This window comes from Leopardus geoffroyi, chromosome C3 (assembly GCF_018350155.1).
Source record: "Leopardus geoffroyi isolate Oge1 chromosome C3, O.geoffroyi_Oge1_pat1.0, whole genome shotgun sequence".
Classification (NCBI taxonomy): domain Eukaryota; kingdom Metazoa; phylum Chordata; class Mammalia; order Carnivora; family Felidae; genus Leopardus; species Leopardus geoffroyi.
Window position 1 is genome coordinate 50375745 of NC_059338.1, and position 21265 is coordinate 50397009.

The window sequence follows — 21265 nt, forward strand, 5'->3', positions numbered from 1 at the left end:
GTAGTTCTAAGTGGGATGTTTATAGTGATAAATGCCTACACTAAGAAAAAATAAAGATCTTAAATAATAACCAAATTCACACTCCAAGGAACTAGAAAAGAAGAACATATTAAACCCAAAGTTAGTAGAAAGAATAACAAAGATTAGACTGGAAAGGAATGGCATAGAGACTAAAAAGACAATAGCAGAGATCAATGAAAATAAAATCTGCTTTTCAGAAAAGATTTTGAAAAATAGACAAATCATTAGCTAGACTAACCAAGAAAAAAAAGAAGACTCAAATAAATAAAATTGGAATTGAAAGAGGAGACATTACAAATGATACCACCCAAATACAAAGGATCACAAGAGACTTTAATGAACAATTATATACTAATAAATTGGACAATCTATGAGAAATAGATTAATTCCTAGAAACATATAACCTACCAAGACTGAATCATGAATAAATAGAAAAATCTGAACAGACCAACTACTAGAAAGAAGATTGAATCAGTAATAAAAAAACTCCCAACAAACAAAAGTCCAGGATCAGATGGCTTCCCTGGTGAATTCTACCAAACATTTAAAGAAAAATTCCTACCAGTGTTTCCTAAACTCTTCCAAAAATGGAAGAGGAGGGAAAACTTCCAAACTCAATTTATGAGGCCAGCATCACCCTGATACCAAAACCAGACAAGGACACTACAAGAAAAGAAAGTTATAGGCCAGTATCCCTGATACACATATATGCAAAAATCTCCAAAAAAACTATTAACAAACTGAATTCAACAGTACATGGAAACAATCATACACCATAATCAAGTGGGATTTATTCCAGGAATGAAAGGATGGTTCAACATTTGCAAGTCAATCAATATGATACATCACACTAATAAAACTAAGTATAAAAATCATGTGATTATCTCAGTAGATGCAAAAAAAAAAAAAGCATTTGAGAAAATTCAACATCCATTTACGATAAAAACCCTGAACAAAAAATGTGTAGAGGGAACATACTTCAACATAATAAAGACCATATATGACAAACCCACGGCTAACATTAGACTCAATGGTGACAAGCTGAAAGCTTTTTCTCTAAGATCAGAACAAGACAAAGTTGCCCACTTCTGTCACTTTTATTCAACATAATACTGGCAGTCCTAGCCAGTGCAATTAGGCAAGAAAAAGAATTAAAAAGCCTCCAAATCAGAAAGGTAGAAGTAAAACTGTCTGTTTACAGATGACATATCATATATAGAAAACCCTAAAGACTCCACCAAAAAAAACTTAGAATAAACAAATTTAGCAAAGTTGCAAGACACAAAATCAATATATAAAAATAAGTTACATTTCTACAAACTAATGACAAAATATCAGAAAGAGAAATTACAGAAATAATCCCATTTACAGTTGCACCAAAAAGAATGAAATACCTAGGAATAAACTTAATGAAGAGTGCAAGAGGTCTGTCTATACACTGAAAGTTGTATAATACATTGATGAAAGAAATTGAAGATGACACAAATAAATGGAAAGATAGTTCATGGACTGGAAGAATCCATATTGTTAAAATGTCCATTCTATTCAAAGCAATCTACAGATTCATTGCAATCCCTATAAAATTTCCAATGGCATTTTCCATAAAATAGAAAAAAAGCAATCCTAAAATTTGTATGGAATCACAAAAGACCCCAAATAGCCAAAGAATCTTGAGAAAAAGAACAAAGCTGGAGGCATCACACTTCCTAATTTCAAACTACATTACAAAGCTGTAGTATCAAAACATTATGGGCCTAGCCTAAAAACAGACGCATTGATAATGGAACAGAACAGGAAACCCAGAAACAAAACTCACACATATATGGCCAATTAATTTGTATCTAAAGTACCAAAAATATACAATGGGGGAAGGACAGTCTCTTCAGTAAATGGTAATGGGAAAACTGAGTAACCACATGCAAAAGAATTAAATTTGACCCCTATCTTCCACCATACACAAAGATGAACTCAAAATGAATTAAAGACTTGAACTTAAGCCCTGAAACCATAAAACTCAGAAGAAAGCACAGGCAGTAAGCTCCTTGACTTGGATCATGGTGATGGTATTTTTAATCTGATACCAAACCCAGCTTCCCTGCTTTGTGGTAGGCCACACATAGGCTTCATCAACTAATAAAGAATTTCTATCCTATCAATTAAATTACTAGGAGAAATAAAAAGCAGGCATTCTTCCATTTTTCATAATTTCTTACAATGGTCTAAACCTTCACCAAAAGGAAAGATCACCTTACCATAGAGGTAGCTCCCACTTTAATTAAATTTAATAAATAAAAATTGGTGGTCACATTGCTTGCTTAGTCTCTTTATTCAAGACTGCCAAAGAGTACCTCCTAGAAAAAGCCTTCCCTGACCATCCCATCTCAAAGAGCACCCTCTCTCTCCCAGACTCTGTCCCATGCTCTGCTTTATGTATCTTTTTTAGCACTCATCACTGTCATAATATATTTTTAAATTTTCTTTCTCTCGCAGTAAAACAAACTCTATGAAGGCAAGATCGATTCTTTTGGTCTTATTCAACAGCAATAGAACAATGCTAGTACTTCTAACAACACGATAATGGATGTTCAGTATATCTTTGTTGAATGATTGGGAGGTTCTCTCATTTATTTTACTTATTCAAAATAGTCAATTATTTACTGTCATAGCTCTACTAATCCTTTAATTGTTTGCAAATTATTGACAACTAGATAAAAAAAGCTACAAGATGAGATACATAGGAGCAACTACCAATTCATGATTGATCTGAAATGAAAGTAAAGCATCCTAAATGTGTATGCATATCAATGGGAAAATTAGATTTGATTTATAGAAATACAATTTGCAGGGATGATTTTGTGCACTTTTAATATGTAAGTCAAGGCACTGATGGTATTTTCTTATGCTTTGGTAAACTGAGTCTGGGCCCTCTTCCAGTGGACATGGACAACTTCCAAACCCTGAGGTACATTCTGAACCCATGGTCAACACTCTGAAGTCCAGTGAGTTTGGAGCCCCCATCCAGACTCTGGGTGTGGTTTATATCTAATGTTAATGATCCGCAGCCCCACCCCCCTACAATGGGTATAACAATTTCTGCCACACTCCTAAGGTTCAAGGTCACCAAAAGAAGCAACAATCTTGGAGTTAGGCACTTTTCCTTAGTCTTCATCTTCTTTTGTCCAACATCAGACTTGGGACAATATATATTTTACCCAAACCAGCAAGAGTTTTGAGCACATCTTACTTAAATGAACCAAGCTGTGGAAGCTCAGAAAGCTAATTTTCCTGATGTCACACAACTATCAAGAGGGAAACTTGGGCTATTAGAATTAAAAGGAACATTTTAGTCCCATTTGCCAATTTTTTCATATTATTGTGTACATTGAAAATTCTCCATGGGATGCACTGGGATCAGACAAGAGGAAATAAGCAACATAGGCTGCCCAGATTTTGCCCAGTTGCCCCAAGAGCAGAAGGGTCAACCTATGGCCATGCCCATACCCATCCATATCCATTTGCAGTACTACCAGGTGCCAGCAAGCATACCCGTTGAGAAGGTCTATTCCTCTCCTCTTACGTTATGATTGAAAACCACAAAACAAGAGAGGGAAGCAGTTTGCTTAAAGCAATGTAACCAATTTGTACCAGAACCAGAACAAAAAGCTAGTGTCCTGACCCCACCACAGTGCTTTTAACAACCATGATGGTGGTGACAACAGCAACAGCGAGACCCGGAGAGGTTGAGAAAATCATTTGCATGAAGTTACAGAATTAGAAAGTGGCTGAGATTAAAACCCAGGTCAATACCTCACTGCTGTTTCTGTAACGCTATTTTCCCTTGTGTAGACTAAGTGTATTTTATGGTATTCTAATTACTTTTAAATGTTTATTACCTTTCAATGAAAATATTTCATCACCTGGAACATTTCATTCCTTTGGTTCTCTATATAAACATGAATTGACTGTACATCCAAAATACATACAGCAAAGCAAAACCTTTTTGGATGAAGGTGGCTTCAGCACACCCATTTGCAGAAGGAGAAATTGAGACCTAGTTAAAATCAAGTCCATATACAGAGTACCATGGGAGAAATCAAAGATAAAGGCCTGATTCCAACTCCTATGGCTTCTCAGGAAATCATAACACAGAATAACAAATGACTTAGAAAAAGTGAATGATACTGTCTTAGGAAGCATTTTATGAGCAAATAATAAAAAATAATGGTTAACATTTAATGAATTCTTAGTATGTGCCAAGCATTCCAAGCATCTTACAAGCATTAACCAATACAATATTCAAAACACCCCTACAAGGGGGAAAATATCATTATCCTCATTTTATGGGTGAGGAAATTGAGGCACAAATAAGTTAATTTGCCCACTGGGGGAACACCCAGTAGGTGGCAGAGTCAGGGTTTGAATAGAAGATGTCTGGCTTTGTAGTCCACAGTTTTTAGCACCATGCTAGTCTACTGACCCTGTGAGACTCAAAAGAACAACCACGATTTTGTGCAGGTATCAGCCCAGAATTAGGCATAGGCCTCAGCTGCTGGCAAGAAGGTTCAGGCTCGGAGGGTGCCTGGTGGTTTTCTCTTCTACTTCGCTAAGTTTCTTCCCTGCCCTTTGGGGGCCCTTCATTGAATCAAAATAATGGGGGAAACATCTGTGAAAGAAGTTTGAGCCAGAAAGTGGTAAAAATGTACTTACAGAACTTATTAACCTGGTTCTTTCCAGCATCTGAAAACCTCAGAAGGCAATACTGGAAGGCAGCCTGAGCTATTCAGAGAATAAATGTTCATTTCCTATTTCTCGTTTAGCAGTTTTTTTTCCAGTAATAAAATAATCAAGGCTCTTTTTTTTTTTTTCCCTAGGAAAAGGATGTTTTCTATATATCAATTATATTAACACACTACTTCAATTAAGCCATCATCTTTGTTTCAATTAAGACATCAAGTAAATCTCCATTTCAATTTAGCCATTTCTCTTAAAATCTTCCCCCACTGTGTTTGTCAGGCAGTAAACAGTCTGAGAGAGCAAACGTCTCCAACAGTGGTGAAGCCCCTGTGGAAAGTGCCTTTAGAACAGCAGAGACCACTAAAGGGCTCCCAGGTTAAAGCAAAGGGCCACCAGAACACTCCAACGTGGACTCCACCTGCAAAGCTGTTCAAGTGGTACCCGGAAAGGGTATCCAATAGGCTGCTATAAGTAAGAAGTTGATTCCATTTTCCACCATATTTTAGATTAGCCCAGAGTGAACAACATACATTTTTGTCAAAGGGTTAACATGCCCATAAAGTTATTAATAACAACCAAAACAGAATTTAGGAAAGGTATAATCCAGACCGGAGGCTAAAACCCAGTGTGTTATAGCATTTGTACACACCAACACAGAGAATATGGTAGGCAAAATCCAAAATATCTCTATATATTCTGAAACGATGGTAGCTTTCTGTGTCCCACACTGCTCAACCCTAATGGTCCAGATCGCCCACAAATGACGTTTCTAGTTGTCCATGAACTTAGGGATTTTCCCAGAACCTAAAGGGCCTGTAATAAGAAAGCAGAATCGCAGCCATGCCAAGCTCGGGCAACAGGAGCTTCTGCAGGACTTTGGGACTGGACCAGCTCTGGGTTTGAAGCAAAAGGGGCTCTGATGAGAATACTAACTGGCTACAAGGTGTTCCTAATTTGAAAGTTGTAAGTAAAGAATGACTCCAAGTCACAGCCTCTAAGTCCAATGTCACCCACCACGCCATGGCACTGCGTTCTTCCAAGTAATACAAGGTCAACGAGAACTCTGGCAGCACGTGTGCCCCCCTGCAGGGTCCCAGGCTCCTGGCTCTGAAAGACTTGGAAAGAGCACAGCTGGGGATCTTCCATCCCGGTGCTGTTTCCAGCAGCTCGGTGCGGAAGCACCACCTTTCTGGCTTGTAAACTGAGAATACTGATCCAGCCCCCGTGAAGAGACATTACCGAAGAAACCTCCCTTATGAAGCCTTCAAGGTGAGAGTATTTTACAAGGAAATCCACAGTCTAAAAATAAAAACACAACTATACCTCAATGAGGCTGAAATCTAGTAATCAGGAACACTGCAACCTACCACACAGGTACTTCTGCCGAGACCTTGGGCTAATAGTGAATTAATAGTTACCAGTTTTCCAATAGACCTATCTTTCCATTTCTGTGGGGAAAGCATGTTCAGGCACCTTTCCAAGGCCACCACTATGGCTGTCATTTGGAAAGCCTCATTTCCTGTACCCTGAATATGCAGCTCTACCCACCCCCTCTGGGGTGGCCCCCTTGCAGGCTTGGCACAACCCCGTCCCAGCATCAGTATGTCCTTGAGTATTAGGAGCCCATTTGTTCCTCCTGAGTTAGACCCCAGGTTGTGTTTACTGGGGAGACAATCAATGCCGTTTCCAGCAAAGCTAACCAATCGTCACCTGCTCACTCAGGCGGCAGTTCTCAGAATAGGCGCTGGGACTCCCAGAGAGGTTGGGGAGAAGTCTTATGGCAGCTGTGGAGCCCAGGATGCCCACCTCCAAGCACCACTTTTAAAACAATGGCAGAAAGAGTAGGCTGTCATGATAGGAAATACTGTCCTTCTCTCTTCTTTGGCCTTCCTGATCTATTTCCAATAACCTCTTTTGGGGGGCCACCCTCCTCCAGCCTTCAGTGTTCAAAGGGACTGCCAAATGCTGAAGGGACTGAGTTATCATTCTCCAAAAGGTGGTTTTTGGTAGGAACCATACTTCGAAGAAAAACAAATCTGACTGGTTTTCCTTGAAAAATGAAGGGAGACACAGGACAGGTCATTGAATTAAATATTTAAGAACTTTGGAGCAAAAAAAAAAAAAAAAAAAAAAAAAAAGATGAATTGGCCTTAGCTAAAGACACAAATAGTTTTCTTTCCATTTTTCCCATGACTTTACTTTGTCTATGTGAACTGTCAACCAATGACCATGGGAAAATTTTTCACATACCAACCAGTTCTGGATAAATGCAAACGTCTTTGTTCTCAGAGCTCACCTTTCTCTTGGAGAGTTGCCTTTCCCCAGCTAGCTTGAGACTTGCCAATTTGACACAGGAATTTCAATAAACACCACAGAGGATTGCACTGCTTATTTTCCTGAAGAGTCCCAGATCACAAAGAAGCCTTTTTTTTTTTTCATCCTTCTGCCAATATACCTCACATCCAGGGCTACTGCTCCCACCACAGGACTTGGGCCACCATTGAGTTATTTACCTCAGTGAGATACCTAAGATGGTTTCACATTCTTTAGCTGGACAATTTTAGGGACTGAGGGATATATCATGTTTTGGCTCCTGTACAGAGGCAGTATTTCTAGACACATCACATCATCAGGAGATTTCTATCTCAACAACAGATTACTGTAATGTACTTAGCTATTAGAGCCTTTACTGCTATAATGAATAAGACATGATTAATCTGAGCTATAAAAAGAAATTATAATAAAAACCATAATCTCTTACATTGGTGTAAGCTTTCCTTTCATTTTTAAAAGTGTTTGTACACAATTTTCACACAAGCTCAACTATTTTATCTATACAAGAACCTCGGGGAAAAGGAAGCAGAAATATCATTACTCAACTATTAACCTTTTATAGGTTAAAAATGAAGAGACAAAGAAACTGAAAAAAGTGACCCAAGTCTCCTTTTATCAGTGGTAGAGTTTGACAAGAACCCAGACCACCTCATGAATGATTTGCTGCCTTTGGCTATGACCTGTGCTCAAGTTCAGGGATCCTGGTACACCTCTATCATACTTCCCAGGAAATCCTTTGGCCTTGTTAACCAGGGAGAAATTCCAAGACAGGAAGACTTCAGTCCAGGAGCCCGCTGGTTAAATAATACCTCAGTCCATGCAACCCTAGGAGGCACCAGAGCAGAGATGGGGCCAGCCCTCCCCCAATGCCCCTGTGCCCCTGTCCTTCCCACTATCTGGTAGAATTCAAGAAGCCTAGCATGTAGGTAATTTAGCAGCCTGCTGTGTTCTCAAACAACGGCCCGTAAACAATGATTGGCCAATTTCATTCTAATCTTCCCAATTTTGCTCTAATTAAAATCAAGCTGTAGCTTTCAAACAGTTTAATTAAGGCTGATTGGGAAAAATGGGGAGGGGAGACTCAAGCTTAGAGGAGGAGGACTGGGTCACTGCTTGGCGAATCTCACACTGTCCATTTGGGACTTGGGGGATTGAAGAGGGCACTGAGGGCAGTGTGTTTGTAGAATCAATGTGAAATACAACACACTCATTGGAATGAAGGGCCAGTGAATCTGTGAGACCAGAATGAACTGAAAGGGGAGCTAAGATCTGTGTTTTCCCACTCAGAAACCTCAGCTCTGTTCTGACCTCCCAACCTGCTCCCCACAGCTCATCTGTTCGACTGTGGATAAAATGGCTCTGCTCACTACTCTTTGCCTCCCGTCGTGCGTGTCTTTGCTCAGCAAGCTAACAGCCCGTGCCATGCTTCTCCCCAGCAAGTGTCCATGGGCTTCCCATTATCTACTTAACTCTAAGAGAATTCCCCCAGACTGGCAGCTCCTTCCACTGTTCTACAAGTTTATTCCTTTTGCAATGAGATAGCCCTTCTGGAATTTGGGTGTATTTACTTCTTTATGTGAACTGATCTTTGGACTAAGTATTTTTTGTTCCTTCAATAGCTTCTAGATTCCTAGGCTCTTATGCTAAAACTTCTCTGCATGCAATCTAGCTTGTTAATGTGTTTCTTTTTAAAGATGGCAACCAAAATTAAACACAATTCAGTAGCTGTGTTCTGAGCCATGGAGAGTATAGGATACAATTTCTGAATACATCATTATCATCACTGTAACTATCATCATTGTGTCTATCTACTGAACCCTTATGTTACCAGTCATGGTAGTGGATGCTTTACATACTTTTAAATCATCACCACAACCTTATAAATATCAGTGTGGCAGATTGAATCTTCATTCTCACCTATAGTAGAATGCCCTTTGATATGTGACTTCACAGTACCCATCACTCATACAGATGGACCTCATTTCCCTTCCCCATTGACACTGGACTTGGCTATGTGGCTTCACTCTGGACAAAGAGATATGGACAGAAGTGACCAGGCGCCAACACTGGGCCAAGACCTAAAAAGGCATTGCATATTTTTTTCTGGCCTGCCTGCCCTGGCCATGAGCACTGCTTCCCCCACTTAGTGGCAAGTGCTTCTCTTTCAGCCTGAGACCCATGACAAACATCATTGGAGAAAACACCACATGGCCCCCTTGCAGACCTGTAGCCTGAAGCATACTAATTCAGTCAACCTCCAGATACATGAGCGAGAAAAATGATATTGTTTGAAGCTGAATATGGGGGTTATGTTTAAGTCCATAATTATGGCAGTAGTTAACTGATACACTGATATACACCACAACTTTAGTCCTATTTTATAGCTGAGCTAGCTGAGGCTTAGATAATTTAAGTATCCTAGTCAAGGACACACAGCTAACCAAAAGAGTGAAGATAGTCTATGATATTTCATGTGTGTGTGTGTGTGTGTGTGTGTGTGTGTGTGTGTGTAAAGGAAATATATTTCCTTTGTTAACACACCTGAATATTTCATTCCTTTTTTGTTTTAGTAGTTGTATACTAAATTCGTTTAAATTTTTGTTATTTTTTTATTGAAATATAGTTCGCACATTTGCATTCCTTTAAAAAAATTTTTTTAATATTTATTTTTGAGAGACAGCATGAGCATGGTAGGGGCAGAAAGAGAGGGAGACACAGAATCCAAAGGCTCCAGGCTCTGAGCTGTCAGCACAGAGCCTGACGCAGGGCTTGAACTCACAAACCATGAGATCATGACCTGAGCCAAAGTCGGATGCTTAACTGACTGAGCCAATCAGGTGTCCCGCATTCCTTTTTTTGAAGAAGAAAGTATTCTTGGCTAAACAGTAATCTTATGGCCAACCAGAACCCCACGTTTTTTCCAACCCAATTTGTTTTTGTTTCTGTCTTAACTGCTGAGCCAAGCCACCTATATCTTACATTTGTGAACTTGACATTTTGAACTTAAATCTTGGGCTTTGCACTTCACCACCTTATTGCATTCCATCCCTCATGGCAGACTGGAAAGTGTTCTCTAAGCTATTTCTACTTTCTCCTTGGGTTCACAGATACACAAATTTCCCCAGCTTCCTCTGCATTTAAATGTAGTCATGTGAATGGGTTTGGGCCAGTGGAATGTGAACCCAGGCCCAACTCATTAGACCTTTCTCTCTTTCCTTGTTTACCAGGACCCAGAGGAGGACACTGAGACCCTAGATGATGACAGAGTGACTACATGGACAGAGTCTTAATCTTGAATGATTTCATGAAGCACTCTCCTTTTAACCATCTCATAAATTGCACTGGACTTGAGCAATGAATAAATAATTAAATAAATCTGTACTAACTCACTGAGATTTGGGGACTGTTTATTCCAGCAGTTAACCCACTCTAATACCTTGATCATGCTGATCCCCTATTCCAGCCTGGCAAAAGAATCTTCACTCTTGATTTTATTGCCAATCTTGATAAGGGTCTCTTTCAATTACCTGATTTTATTGTCTATGTGGTCAAGCATCCATGCTTCCATTTCTCCTCAGCTCAGTAACATTCCCATATGGATCTCTCTTTTTCTTGTTTTCTGAGTCTATATGAAAATGGTGTTAGTTCTGAGCCCTTGACTTTTATGCTGTAGGATCATAGTGTGTGAGTCCTGCTCTAAGGGAAAAGTACCTGTCACTGTGAAAGATTTACTCTGAACTATCTATAACTATAAAATCAATGAATAGATTAATTCAGGCTATAGTTAGGGAGAAAAAAAATGTGGGTTTTAAGTGATAAATTTGACTAATGTATGGAAACTCCAGTAAAAAGAATTTGGTAAAGACTGCCCCTCCTTTCTTTCCTTTTTCTCAATTAAACTCTCTGCATTTTCTCTTTTTCCCTCTTCTCAAGATTCCCCATTCTATTGTTTTCCATATTTACTCTCAGGAGACCCCTCACAAAGAATAATGCACTTACCTTGAAATAAACCAAACTGTGCTTTTAGTTATCACCAAATAGTCCTGATAAAGAAAATCCTATTATTCTACCCATTTTACTGATGAGAAAAAATTAAGCTTGATTAAAGACAACTTGTACAAGTTCACACCAGAAGTAGCAGGACTACCATTTAAACCTATACAGTATGATTCTAGAGCTGGGAGCCTCAACCACTTGTTTTCTCCTTCCATCTAATTCAGTCACAGAACATGCTACTCATACTGAGGGGTTTTATTCTCTTATTATATCCTTAACATGTGGCAGACATGGTACCAGGAACCGGAGATAAAAGGATGAAATAAAACATATTCTTTGCCTGAAGGAGGTCAGAGCCAAGAGAAGAGCAAGTAAAGACATATAAGTAAATAAATACACAAGATAAGTTATACAGCAGAAATATGAGCCTATCAATGGGGAATCATAAGTAGGAACGACCAACTCTCTTGCAGGAACCAAAGAAGACTTCATAGGGAGTTGACATTTAAGTGGGCTTGAGAGGTGAGTAGGAAGAGAAAGATGGAAGGAGCTTTGCGGGAAGTGGGAATGAGACATGGAAAGACACATGGCATCTGAAGGAGCCTTCTGTATCTGGGAAAATCTGTACCTGTTCAGTGAGACTGGAACAAAGGACAGCAGGAAGAAAGTGTGCAGCACAGTCAGCAGCCCAGGGTCAGTGTTCATTGGATATTTGTCAAAAGAGGGAATGTGTGGATTTGGAAGGGACTCTCATGCCAAGAAAATGTATTTGGGTTTTATCCTTTGGGCACAGAAAGACCAGCAGAGGACCTCAGGCAGATTGGACTGGAGAAGACAGAAAACTACAAGCGGGAAACAGTGAAGCCAGGAGAAGAAAGAGGAAGCTGGCTTTGAAAGACAGCTCTGAGATGGAAGTCACACAACTCAAATGTGGGGAGGGGATGAGGAAGAGGTGGGAGTTACAGTGCCCGGTGGCTGTGACATTCCAGCTGCCATACCAGGAAGCACAGCAAGGAACACAGGAGACATAAGTGTCCTAGGAAACATGATGAGTGCAGTTCTGGCTACGATTTTACCACAAACCAAATCTAGGAGCACAAAATCAGATCAAATGGGAGGTAGCTGCAGTTCCTTGAAAAGCTGAGGAAAAAGTTAGGATTTTTTCCCTCTACATGTAACTTGGATGAAAAAATCTGTATTCTCCGACCATAAGCCCAGCACATATTTCCAACTTTTCTTGAAGTAATGATGCTTCAGTTCCAGAGAAAAGTCACCACATCTTCTGAGGCGTGCCTGCACCCTAGAACCCCCATCAGTAACCTTTGAAAACTGCCTAGAATGCCTGATCTGAGAAATTCCAGCATGGTGAACTCATAGTGGTCCATGACAAAAGCCTTGAGTGCTTTGAAAGATGAGCAAGCAAGCAAGCTCTCTGGGAGCCAGAAGTGGAAGAAAATCTTACGTCAAAGTAAATTTCTGATCTTTTCCTTATGCAGAAAGATGGAAAGGTGGACTTGGGCAAAAGAAACAAGGATGGTTTGAGAGAAATAACATCGAGAAGGGAGAAGAGAAAGAGAACTTCTGGAGGGAAGTTACACGGTGCTGACAAGTCTAAGAATCAGGAGAATAATCATCTCCAAATATCTAGAGACCTATTGTGAAGAAGAGGCATTTAGACTTATTGTCAAGAAATAAGAAATCAGAGTCAGGACCAGTAAGTGGAATTGTGCAGAGAAAGACTGATTCAGTTCCAGAAAGGTCTTTCTAGAATTTGGGGCCAATGAATGGAAATTGGCTTCAGCGAACACGCAGGACTGGGTGTGCTCAAGCCAAGCCTGGCCGACAACCTCCATGGGGATTTGTAGAGTGGTTGTCTGCAATGGGCAGGAAACAGGTAGTCTCTTTTTTTTTCATTTTTTAATATCTATTTATTTTTGAGAGAGAGAGACAGAGAGCACAAGTTGGGGAGGGGCAGAGAGAGAGGGAGACACAGAATCCAAAGCAGGCTCTAGGCTCTGAGCTGTCAGCACAGAGCCTGACTCAGGGCTCAAACTCACGAACCATGAGATCATGACCTGAGCCAAAGTCAGACGCTTAACTGACAAAGCCCCTCAGGCACCCCAGGAAACAGGTGATCTTAACATTTCCTTCTAAGTCACATATTCAAACATCACTGGGTACCAGTCTGCCACCCCATGCCCTCAGGCCTCTTTCAGACACTGCCTTTTCAGCTTGGGCCTCGTGTCCCAGGCCAGCCACTAAATCTGTGGTTCCTAGATTTAGTCTCCTGACCCACAGGCATCAACATGGACACTGCCCTACTTAGTGGTAACAGAAGGCAAAACATGTACTATCAGCCTCGACAGCCACGTTTCTTCTACTGATTTGAGCATGAGTTTCCAGATGACAGAGGCTGACATTCATGGACTAGCACAGTCCCCCCTCCTCTCCATCTTTACCAGACGCACAGCTTAGAACATATACAGAACCAGCCGGGCAAAGGCTGGCTTACTGTGCTACAGTTTACCCCGTTACTAGTAAACCAACTATGCAGCCCATGTTGAGGGATCATTACATGAGGGTGTTTACATGCTTCTGTGGATCCAGGAGAACTCACTCCCCAAAGAGTCTTCCTTCCTGTCCCTCCTCCGTCACTAGCAGGTCCCCAGGTAAAGCACAGGCTCTCCTGGCACACCAGGACAATGAGAATTCTCCCAGGCACAGGGGCTGATAATGAAGGGTGGTACAGCGCTGGTCCTGGCTACCTCATTTTTCTCCCACCAGGGCCTCCTGCCTGGCCAGTGAGACTTTTTGTTCACTCTGGCTCACTGTGACATCCAGAGCTTGTTCATTCTTTGCAGCAAGAGGGAGAAAGAGGCGCATTTCTAGGCTCAGGGAGGATCCTGTTACAGTGGCAGAAGCAGGGAGCATTAAACAGGTGCAGAGGTGGAAAAACAGCAGGCAGAGGGAGCTGTGCCAGACCCTTCCATCTTCCTCGAACCATGCCCCATGTGGAAGAGCCCTCATCTGCCCACAGCTACCCCTGTAAATCCCAAAACTGCCTTGGAAGCCCCGGCCTCGAGGTCTCTTTCTTTTCCATCTTTGGTGTACTGTGGATGCACACCAAAGGATATGCCACTAGTGTCATTGTAAGGAACTCCAAATTTACAAAGTATCCTAATAAGCAGAGGTTATTTGCATCACCAGAGTTTTTTTTCTGGCTTTATGAAAATATTCCTTGAAACGTAAGACATTTCCTAGTGGATACGTGTGTTTATAAATCAGTAGCCACCTGGTCCTCAAGTCAGGAGCTATAGATTTACTTAACACTGGATTTTTATAAGCCATTGCCAGGCAAAAAAACATAAGATACTGCATTTTGGAATGGCATTAAGTGTCCCTCTAGTAGAGGATTAGATTTACAGAAATTTAATTTACACTGCAACCTTATAGAAATATGCCAGCAGTGTAGAGCCTACACATACAGAATTTGCTGTGGGTGAACTGTTTCAGGAAGATTCATCTGTAGCTTCCTCTCACTGAGGGTTCCCCAGAGCCCAGGCGCAGATGGAGAACTCTGGTGGAAACAGGACTACAGGATCTCTGAGTGAGATGGCCCCACTGAGTCCCCTGAGGCCCATCTTCTGAGTCCCAAAGATCTGCCAGAATGCCACATGGAATGGCAGGAGGGGCAGAGAGCACAGGTGGCTACAACTGGGGGGTACCATTTCTCTGGGAGCGTTAAGAATCCCAGGCTCAGGGGAGGAGTCAACATGGTGGAGAAGTAGGGTACCCGAAGTTCCCTCGTCCCCCAAACACAGCAGTGTTGAGGCCAGAAGACTTGGAAGTCCAGGAATCTGGACTACAGAGTGACAGAAACGTCTCCAGGCATCCACAGGAACAACTTGGCGGGCCATAGGTGCATGATTGAGAACTGGGAGAGATAAAACAGGTGGTGAAGGCATGGAAGGGAGGGATCCTCTTCTGTGGGGGGACAAAAAGAAAGAGAGGCTGTGGAAGTGTAGGGATTGTATTTGGACAAATGTAGGGATTGTATTTGGACCAGGGAATGGAAAAAAATGAAGAACCAATTTCTAACTTGTTCCAGGGTTGCAAGGCTTTCTCTGTACTGGGGCCACCCTGTTTCCATGCCTGGGAAGGAGGGGAGCCAACCCCAGGCTCAGCAGCAAGCTCAGAAATGCAGTCAGAAAGAGCAATCTCCTCCCTTGAGTGCTGTGGGAAGAAGGTAAATAGCCTTCAAGGACAAAAGACCCTGCAGGAGTCTGCCAGCCAGAGGCCCTTTGTCAGCTTGCTGGGCAGAGTGGCACTTCACTGGAAACGGGGTGGGGGGGAGGGGGTGCAGAGCAGGAGTGGTGGGGTTTGAATCCCAGCCTAGTGCCTGGGAAGCACTGGAGACTGTGGAGCTGGAAAAACCAGCCTGCTTGTGCCTGCACAGCACTGTGAGGATGGCCTGAACAGAGTGATCTGGGACACTCAGTCTGGGGAGGAGAGACTGGGGTGTTGCCATTTTTCTCCCCATCACCAACAAGGTGGTGCTTCAGGGAACCAACAACAGGCCCATAGTGGAAGCAGGATCTGCCTACACCAAACCACGCCCCTCCTCCATGCCTGGTAACTGCATATCTACTGGAGCAAGATTGACACTGACCAACCAGACAGTCCCTCCTCCAGACCAGCATAGCCACTGGTTCCAAAGGACCATCAGATACCCATCCAGTGGTTTTGCATTTTCTGATTTGATTCTTGCTCAATTCTTATTTTATATATATATATATATATATATATATATATATATATATATATATATATAATGTATATATATATATATATATAATGTATATATATGTATACATATACACACACAGACACACATATGTGTATACACACACACACACACACACACACACTTTTTTCCTTCCTTTGCTACCTCTTATTTTTCCCTACTCTTTTCTAGTTGTTGGTTTGTTTAAGCAGACATTTTTAATCTATTCTTTCTACACGTCTTTTGTACCTCCTTCTTTATTTTCCTCTCTCTCTCTCTCGATTAATCCATATAATTTCTCTGATTCTCTGCCTGGTCAATTTTTTTCTCTCTTTTCTTTTTCCCCACCCCTGTCATTTCTGTCTTTGTATGTAATAAGGCTTCTTCCACCACCTCCCTTTTATAATTTTTTCCAGGGTTACTTCAATGAACAAATCAAAGCACACCTGGTGGACAGTCCAAACCACCACTATGAGTAGGGAGATAAAACAACCAGAGTCACAACAAGAGAGAGCATGCAACACACTCCAAAAACACCTCCTGAAGGGCCAGACCCTGGATAGGGTATGACCCCTTTTTAGGATAGTAGTGCTAAACATGCAGGATATATAACAAGCTATTAAAACACATAAAGGACAGAAAACTAGCCAAAATGATGAAATAGAAGAATTCTCAAAAGAAATTCCAGGAAGAAATGATAGCTAGAAAATTGCTCAAAACAGATATAAACAATATGTGTGATAAAGAATTGAGAGTAATAGTCATAAGATTAATAGCTGGGCTTGAAAAAAGCATAGAAGACAGCAGAGAATCTATTGCTACAAGAGATCAAGGAACTAAGAAATAGCCACAATGAATTAAGAAATGTTGTAAATGAGGTGCAAAATAAACTAAATGCAGTGACAGCAAGGATGGAGGAAGCAGAGTGGAGAATAAGTGAAACAGAAGATAAAATTATGGAAAATGGTGAAGCCAAGAAAAAGGGAGATAAGAAAATACTGGGCCATAAGGGGAAAATTAGAGAACTGATTCAATGAAATGTAATAATATCTGTATCATAGGAGTTCCAGAATAAGGGAGAGAAAAGGGCAGAAGGTTTACTTGAACAAATTATAGCTGAGAACTTCCCTAATCTGGGGAAGGAAGAAGACATCCAATCCAAGAGACACAGACAACTACCTTCAGATTCAATAAGAATACGTCTTCTCTACAACATATCGTAGTGAAATTAGCAAAATACAAAGATAAAGAGAGAATTCTGAAAGCATCTAGTAGCAGGCCTGTCCACTGAAACTTGGCAGGCTAAAAGGGAGTGGCAGGAAATATTCAATGTGCTGAATATTAAAAATATGCAGCCAAGAATCCTTTATCCAGCAAGGCTGTCATTTAGAATAGAAGGAGAGATAAAGACTTTCCCAGAAAAACAAAAACTGAAGAAGTTCATCACCACTAAACCAGGCCTGCAAGAGATCCTAAGGAGGACTCTGTGAGTGGAATGCTGCAAAGACTACAAAGGACCAGAGACATCACCAGAAGCATGAAACCTGCAGATACACAATGACATTAAATATATATCTTTCAATAATAACTCTGAAAGTAAATGGACTAAATACCCCAATTAAAAGACACAGGGTAACAGAATGGATAAAAAAGCAAGATCCATCTATATGCTGTCTACAAGATTCTCATTCTACACCTGAGGACACCTTCACATTGAAAGTAAGGGGATGGAGAACCAGCTATCATGCTACTACAAGTCAAAAGAAAGCTGGAGTAGCCATACTTATATAAGACAAATGAGATTTTAAACTAAAGGCTGTAACAAGAGATGAAGAAGGGCATTATATCATAATCATGGGGTCTATCTATCAAGAACAGCTAACAATTGTGAATGTTTATGCCCCCTATGCCCCCAACTTGAGGAACCAAATATATAAATCAATCACAAATATAAGCAGTCTTGTTAATAAGAATATGGTAATTGCAGGGGACTTTAATACTCCCCTTACAACAATGGCAGAAAATCAATAAAGAAACTGGACCAGATGGACTTGACAGATATATTCGGAACTTTTCATCCAAAGGCAGCAGAATACACATTCTTCTTGAGTGCACATGGAACATTCTCCAAGATAGATCACATACTGAGTCACAAAACAGTCCTCAATAAATATAAAATAATTGAGATCATACCATGCATATTTTCAGATCACAATGACATCAATCAGAAGGAAAAATTTGGAAAGCCTCAAAATGCATGGAGATTAAAGAACATCCTACCAAAGAATGAATGCACCAACCAGGCAATTAAAGAAGAAATTAAAAAATATATGGAAGCAAATTAAAATGAAAACATGACATTCCAAACCCTTTGGGATGCAGCAAAGGCAGTCCTAAGGGGAAAATACATTGCAATCCAGGCCTATCTCAAGAAACAAGAAAAATCCCCAATACAAAACCTAACCATACACCTAAAGGAACTGGAAGCAGAACAGCAAAGAAACCCCAAAGCCAGCAGAAGAAGAGAAATACTAAATATTAAATCAGAAATAAACAATTGGAATTAAAAAAAAAGAAACACCAGAACAGATCAATGCATCTAAGAGCTGTTTTTTTGAAAAAATAAACAAAATTGATAAACCCCAAGCCAGAATTCTTAAAAAGAAAAGAGAGATAACCCAAATAGATAAAATCACGAATGAAAAGATCCCAACCAACACCACAGAAATACAAACAATTATTAGAGAATACTATGAAAAATTCTATGCCAACCAACTGGACAACCTGGAAGAAATGGGAAAATTCCTAGACACCACACACTACCAAAACTCAAACGAGAATAGAAAATTTGAACAAACCCATAACCAGTGAAGAAACTGAATCAGTTATCAAAAATCTCACAACAAATAACGGTCCTGTGCCAGATGGCTTCCCTGGGGAATTCTACCAGACATTTAAAGCAGAGCTAATACCTATCCTTCTCAAGCTGTTCCAAAAAAATAGACACAGAAAGAAAGCTTCCAGACTCATTCTATAAAGACACCATTACCTTTATTCCAAAACCAGACAGAGACCCTACTAAAAAGGAGAATTACAGGCCAATACCCCTGATGAACACGAATGCAAAAATTCTCAACAAGGGGAGGAGCCAAGATGGCGGAACAGCATGGAAGTTTTTTTGTGTCTGAGGTCCATGAAATACAGCCAGACCAACACTAAACCATCCTGCACATAACAATCTGCACAACCTGAACCACAGAATTCATCAGGTACATGGCGCAGAGGTGAACTGGGGGAGAGAGAACCGCGGAGGGCAGGGAGCCACTTCTGTGTGCAGACAGAGGACAGAGATGGGGGGTGGGGGTGGAGGGACGGAGAATACAGGAAAAGCACTCCCCCCAAAAAAGCAGCTGGAGAGAAAGTGAAAGTGGTAATAGTCGCAGGGACTGAACTAAAAAGGGAGAAAGGAGGAAGGAGAGGGTTTAAATTCCATTAAGACTATAAACAGGGTAGCACAGAGGTTGAAACTCTGCAGCTCCATACCTGGCAGAGCTCTGGTGAGAAGGATGAATCCCCAAGAGCAGAGTGGAGTCCAGGGTCTTCAGGCCACAAGGGAAGAGCCAGTTCCCTTGCCGAGAGGACATCTGGTAGAGGCTGTGTGACTTCCCCAAAGACAAAGGCGCCAGTGGACCCAGGAGAACAACCACATTCACTGGTGCTGGAACAAGGTCGCTGGGGGTGAAGCCTGGTGACAGATGTGTGTTGTGATTTGCCATAATCCCTGAAATGCTGCTGCTACACTATCTCGTGAACTTCCCTTGGTGTGGGCTGGCACCCAGCCTCAGTATCTGGGCCTCGGCAGCAGCACGGTCCCACGAACGTTCCTGGATGCGGCCGGCACCCGGCCATCGATCAGTGAGACCCTCCTGCAGAGGAGCAGACTGGGTCAAAGCCGCAGTTCCTCAGAAATAAGGGGTTGGGAAACACAGCCACATCGGAGATAAAACTCAGGAGGGAGGTGCTGCCTGGGGCTTGGTAATGGACAGTGTAAAAGCAAACAGTGGACGGAAGCTGAAGACAAGGGACAGGTGCACGATTGCTGATCGGGGAGAACAGAGTTCCAATACTAGAGACCGGGTAGCTGGGGGACACCATTTTCACAGCTCCCACACATGCGCATACACACCTACAAGCGCCACAACAACCCACCCCAGTAAGCTAAGCAGCACCATCTAGTGGAGAATGGAGCCATTACACTAAGTCCTGCCCAACTGAGTCAACCTCGCTCTTCAGAAACACAAGTCTCTCCACCTGCTTAGTATATGGACTATAAAGCGCTTCATAGTTTGATTTCTAGGGGAAAACGAAAGAGTTTCTGTCATATTTCAGTCTGTTTGCTGGTGCATCTATTCAATTTTGTTTTTTTTTCTTTTTTCGTTTCTTTTCTTTTTCTTAAATACAGAACGAGAAAAAATCATGTTTTATTTTCAATTTTTTAAAAATATTTTTAATTTTTTTACTTCTGTGTAAATATTTTTTTCAAATTATCTTTTACTTCCAACAGTTCATTTTATTCTACTTCAGTGTATTCATTTTTTCAAATTTTCAAACGATTCCCTTTTTTTCTTTTCCCTTTTTTCTCTAATCTATCAAGCCTCTTTCAACACCCAGACCAAAACACACCTAGGATCTAGCATAATTTATTCGATTTTTTAATGTGTGTGTTTGCTTTTAATTTTTTGATTTTAATATTTTTCTTTAATTTTAATTTTTTTACCTCATTAATTCCTTTACTTCCTTCAAAAGGATGCTCCAAAAGAAAGAGCAGGAAGTAACGACAGCCAGGGATTTAACCAACATAGATAATAGATAATAATAGATAGATAACCAACATAGATAATAATACTAGCTGGAGTTGAAAATAGATTAGAATCCCTTTCTGTGGAGATAAAAGAAGTAAAAGCTAGTCAGGATGAAATAAAAAACATTATAACTGAGCCTTAATCTCAAATGGATGCCACGGCAGCAAGGAAGGATGAGGCAGAACAGAGAATCAGCGATATAGAGGACAAACTTATAGAGAACAATGAAGCAGAAAAAAAGAGAGAGACTAAGGCAAAAGAGCACGATTTAAGAATTAGAGAAATCAGTGACTCATTAAAAAGGAACAACATCAGAATCATAGGGGTCCCAGAAGAGGAAGAGAGAGAAATAGGGGTAGAAGGGTTAAGTGAGCAAATCACAGTGGAAAATTTTCCTAACCTGGGAAAACACACAGACATCAAAATCGAGTGGGGAAGGAGCAAAGAGAAAGGAAGACACAGAATCTGAAGCAGGCTCCAGGGTCTGAGCTGTCAGCACAGAGCGCAAAGTGGGGCTCAAACTCACGAACTGTGA

The 21265-nt window shown here is 41.0% G+C and overlaps 1 protein-coding gene across 4 annotated transcripts in view; it reads right to left on the reverse strand.

The window, feature by feature from the left end:
* The window catches only part of BRINP2 (BMP/retinoic acid inducible neural specific 2), a 125796-nt gene that overhangs the window by 25907 nt on the left and 78624 nt on the right, over positions 1 to 21265 (reverse strand). The window contains exon 1 of one of the 4 annotated variants that reach the window (XM_045452812.1): positions 19412 to 19646. The exons of the other annotated variants lie outside the window; for them this stretch is intronic. Coding sequence (XP_045308768.1) covers positions 19412 to 19644 — 233 coding nt within the window. The 5' untranslated portion in view covers positions 19645 to 19646. Of the gene's footprint in view, positions 1 to 19411; positions 19647 to 21265 lie in introns of those variants that run through there. 4 annotated transcript variants of the gene reach the window in all.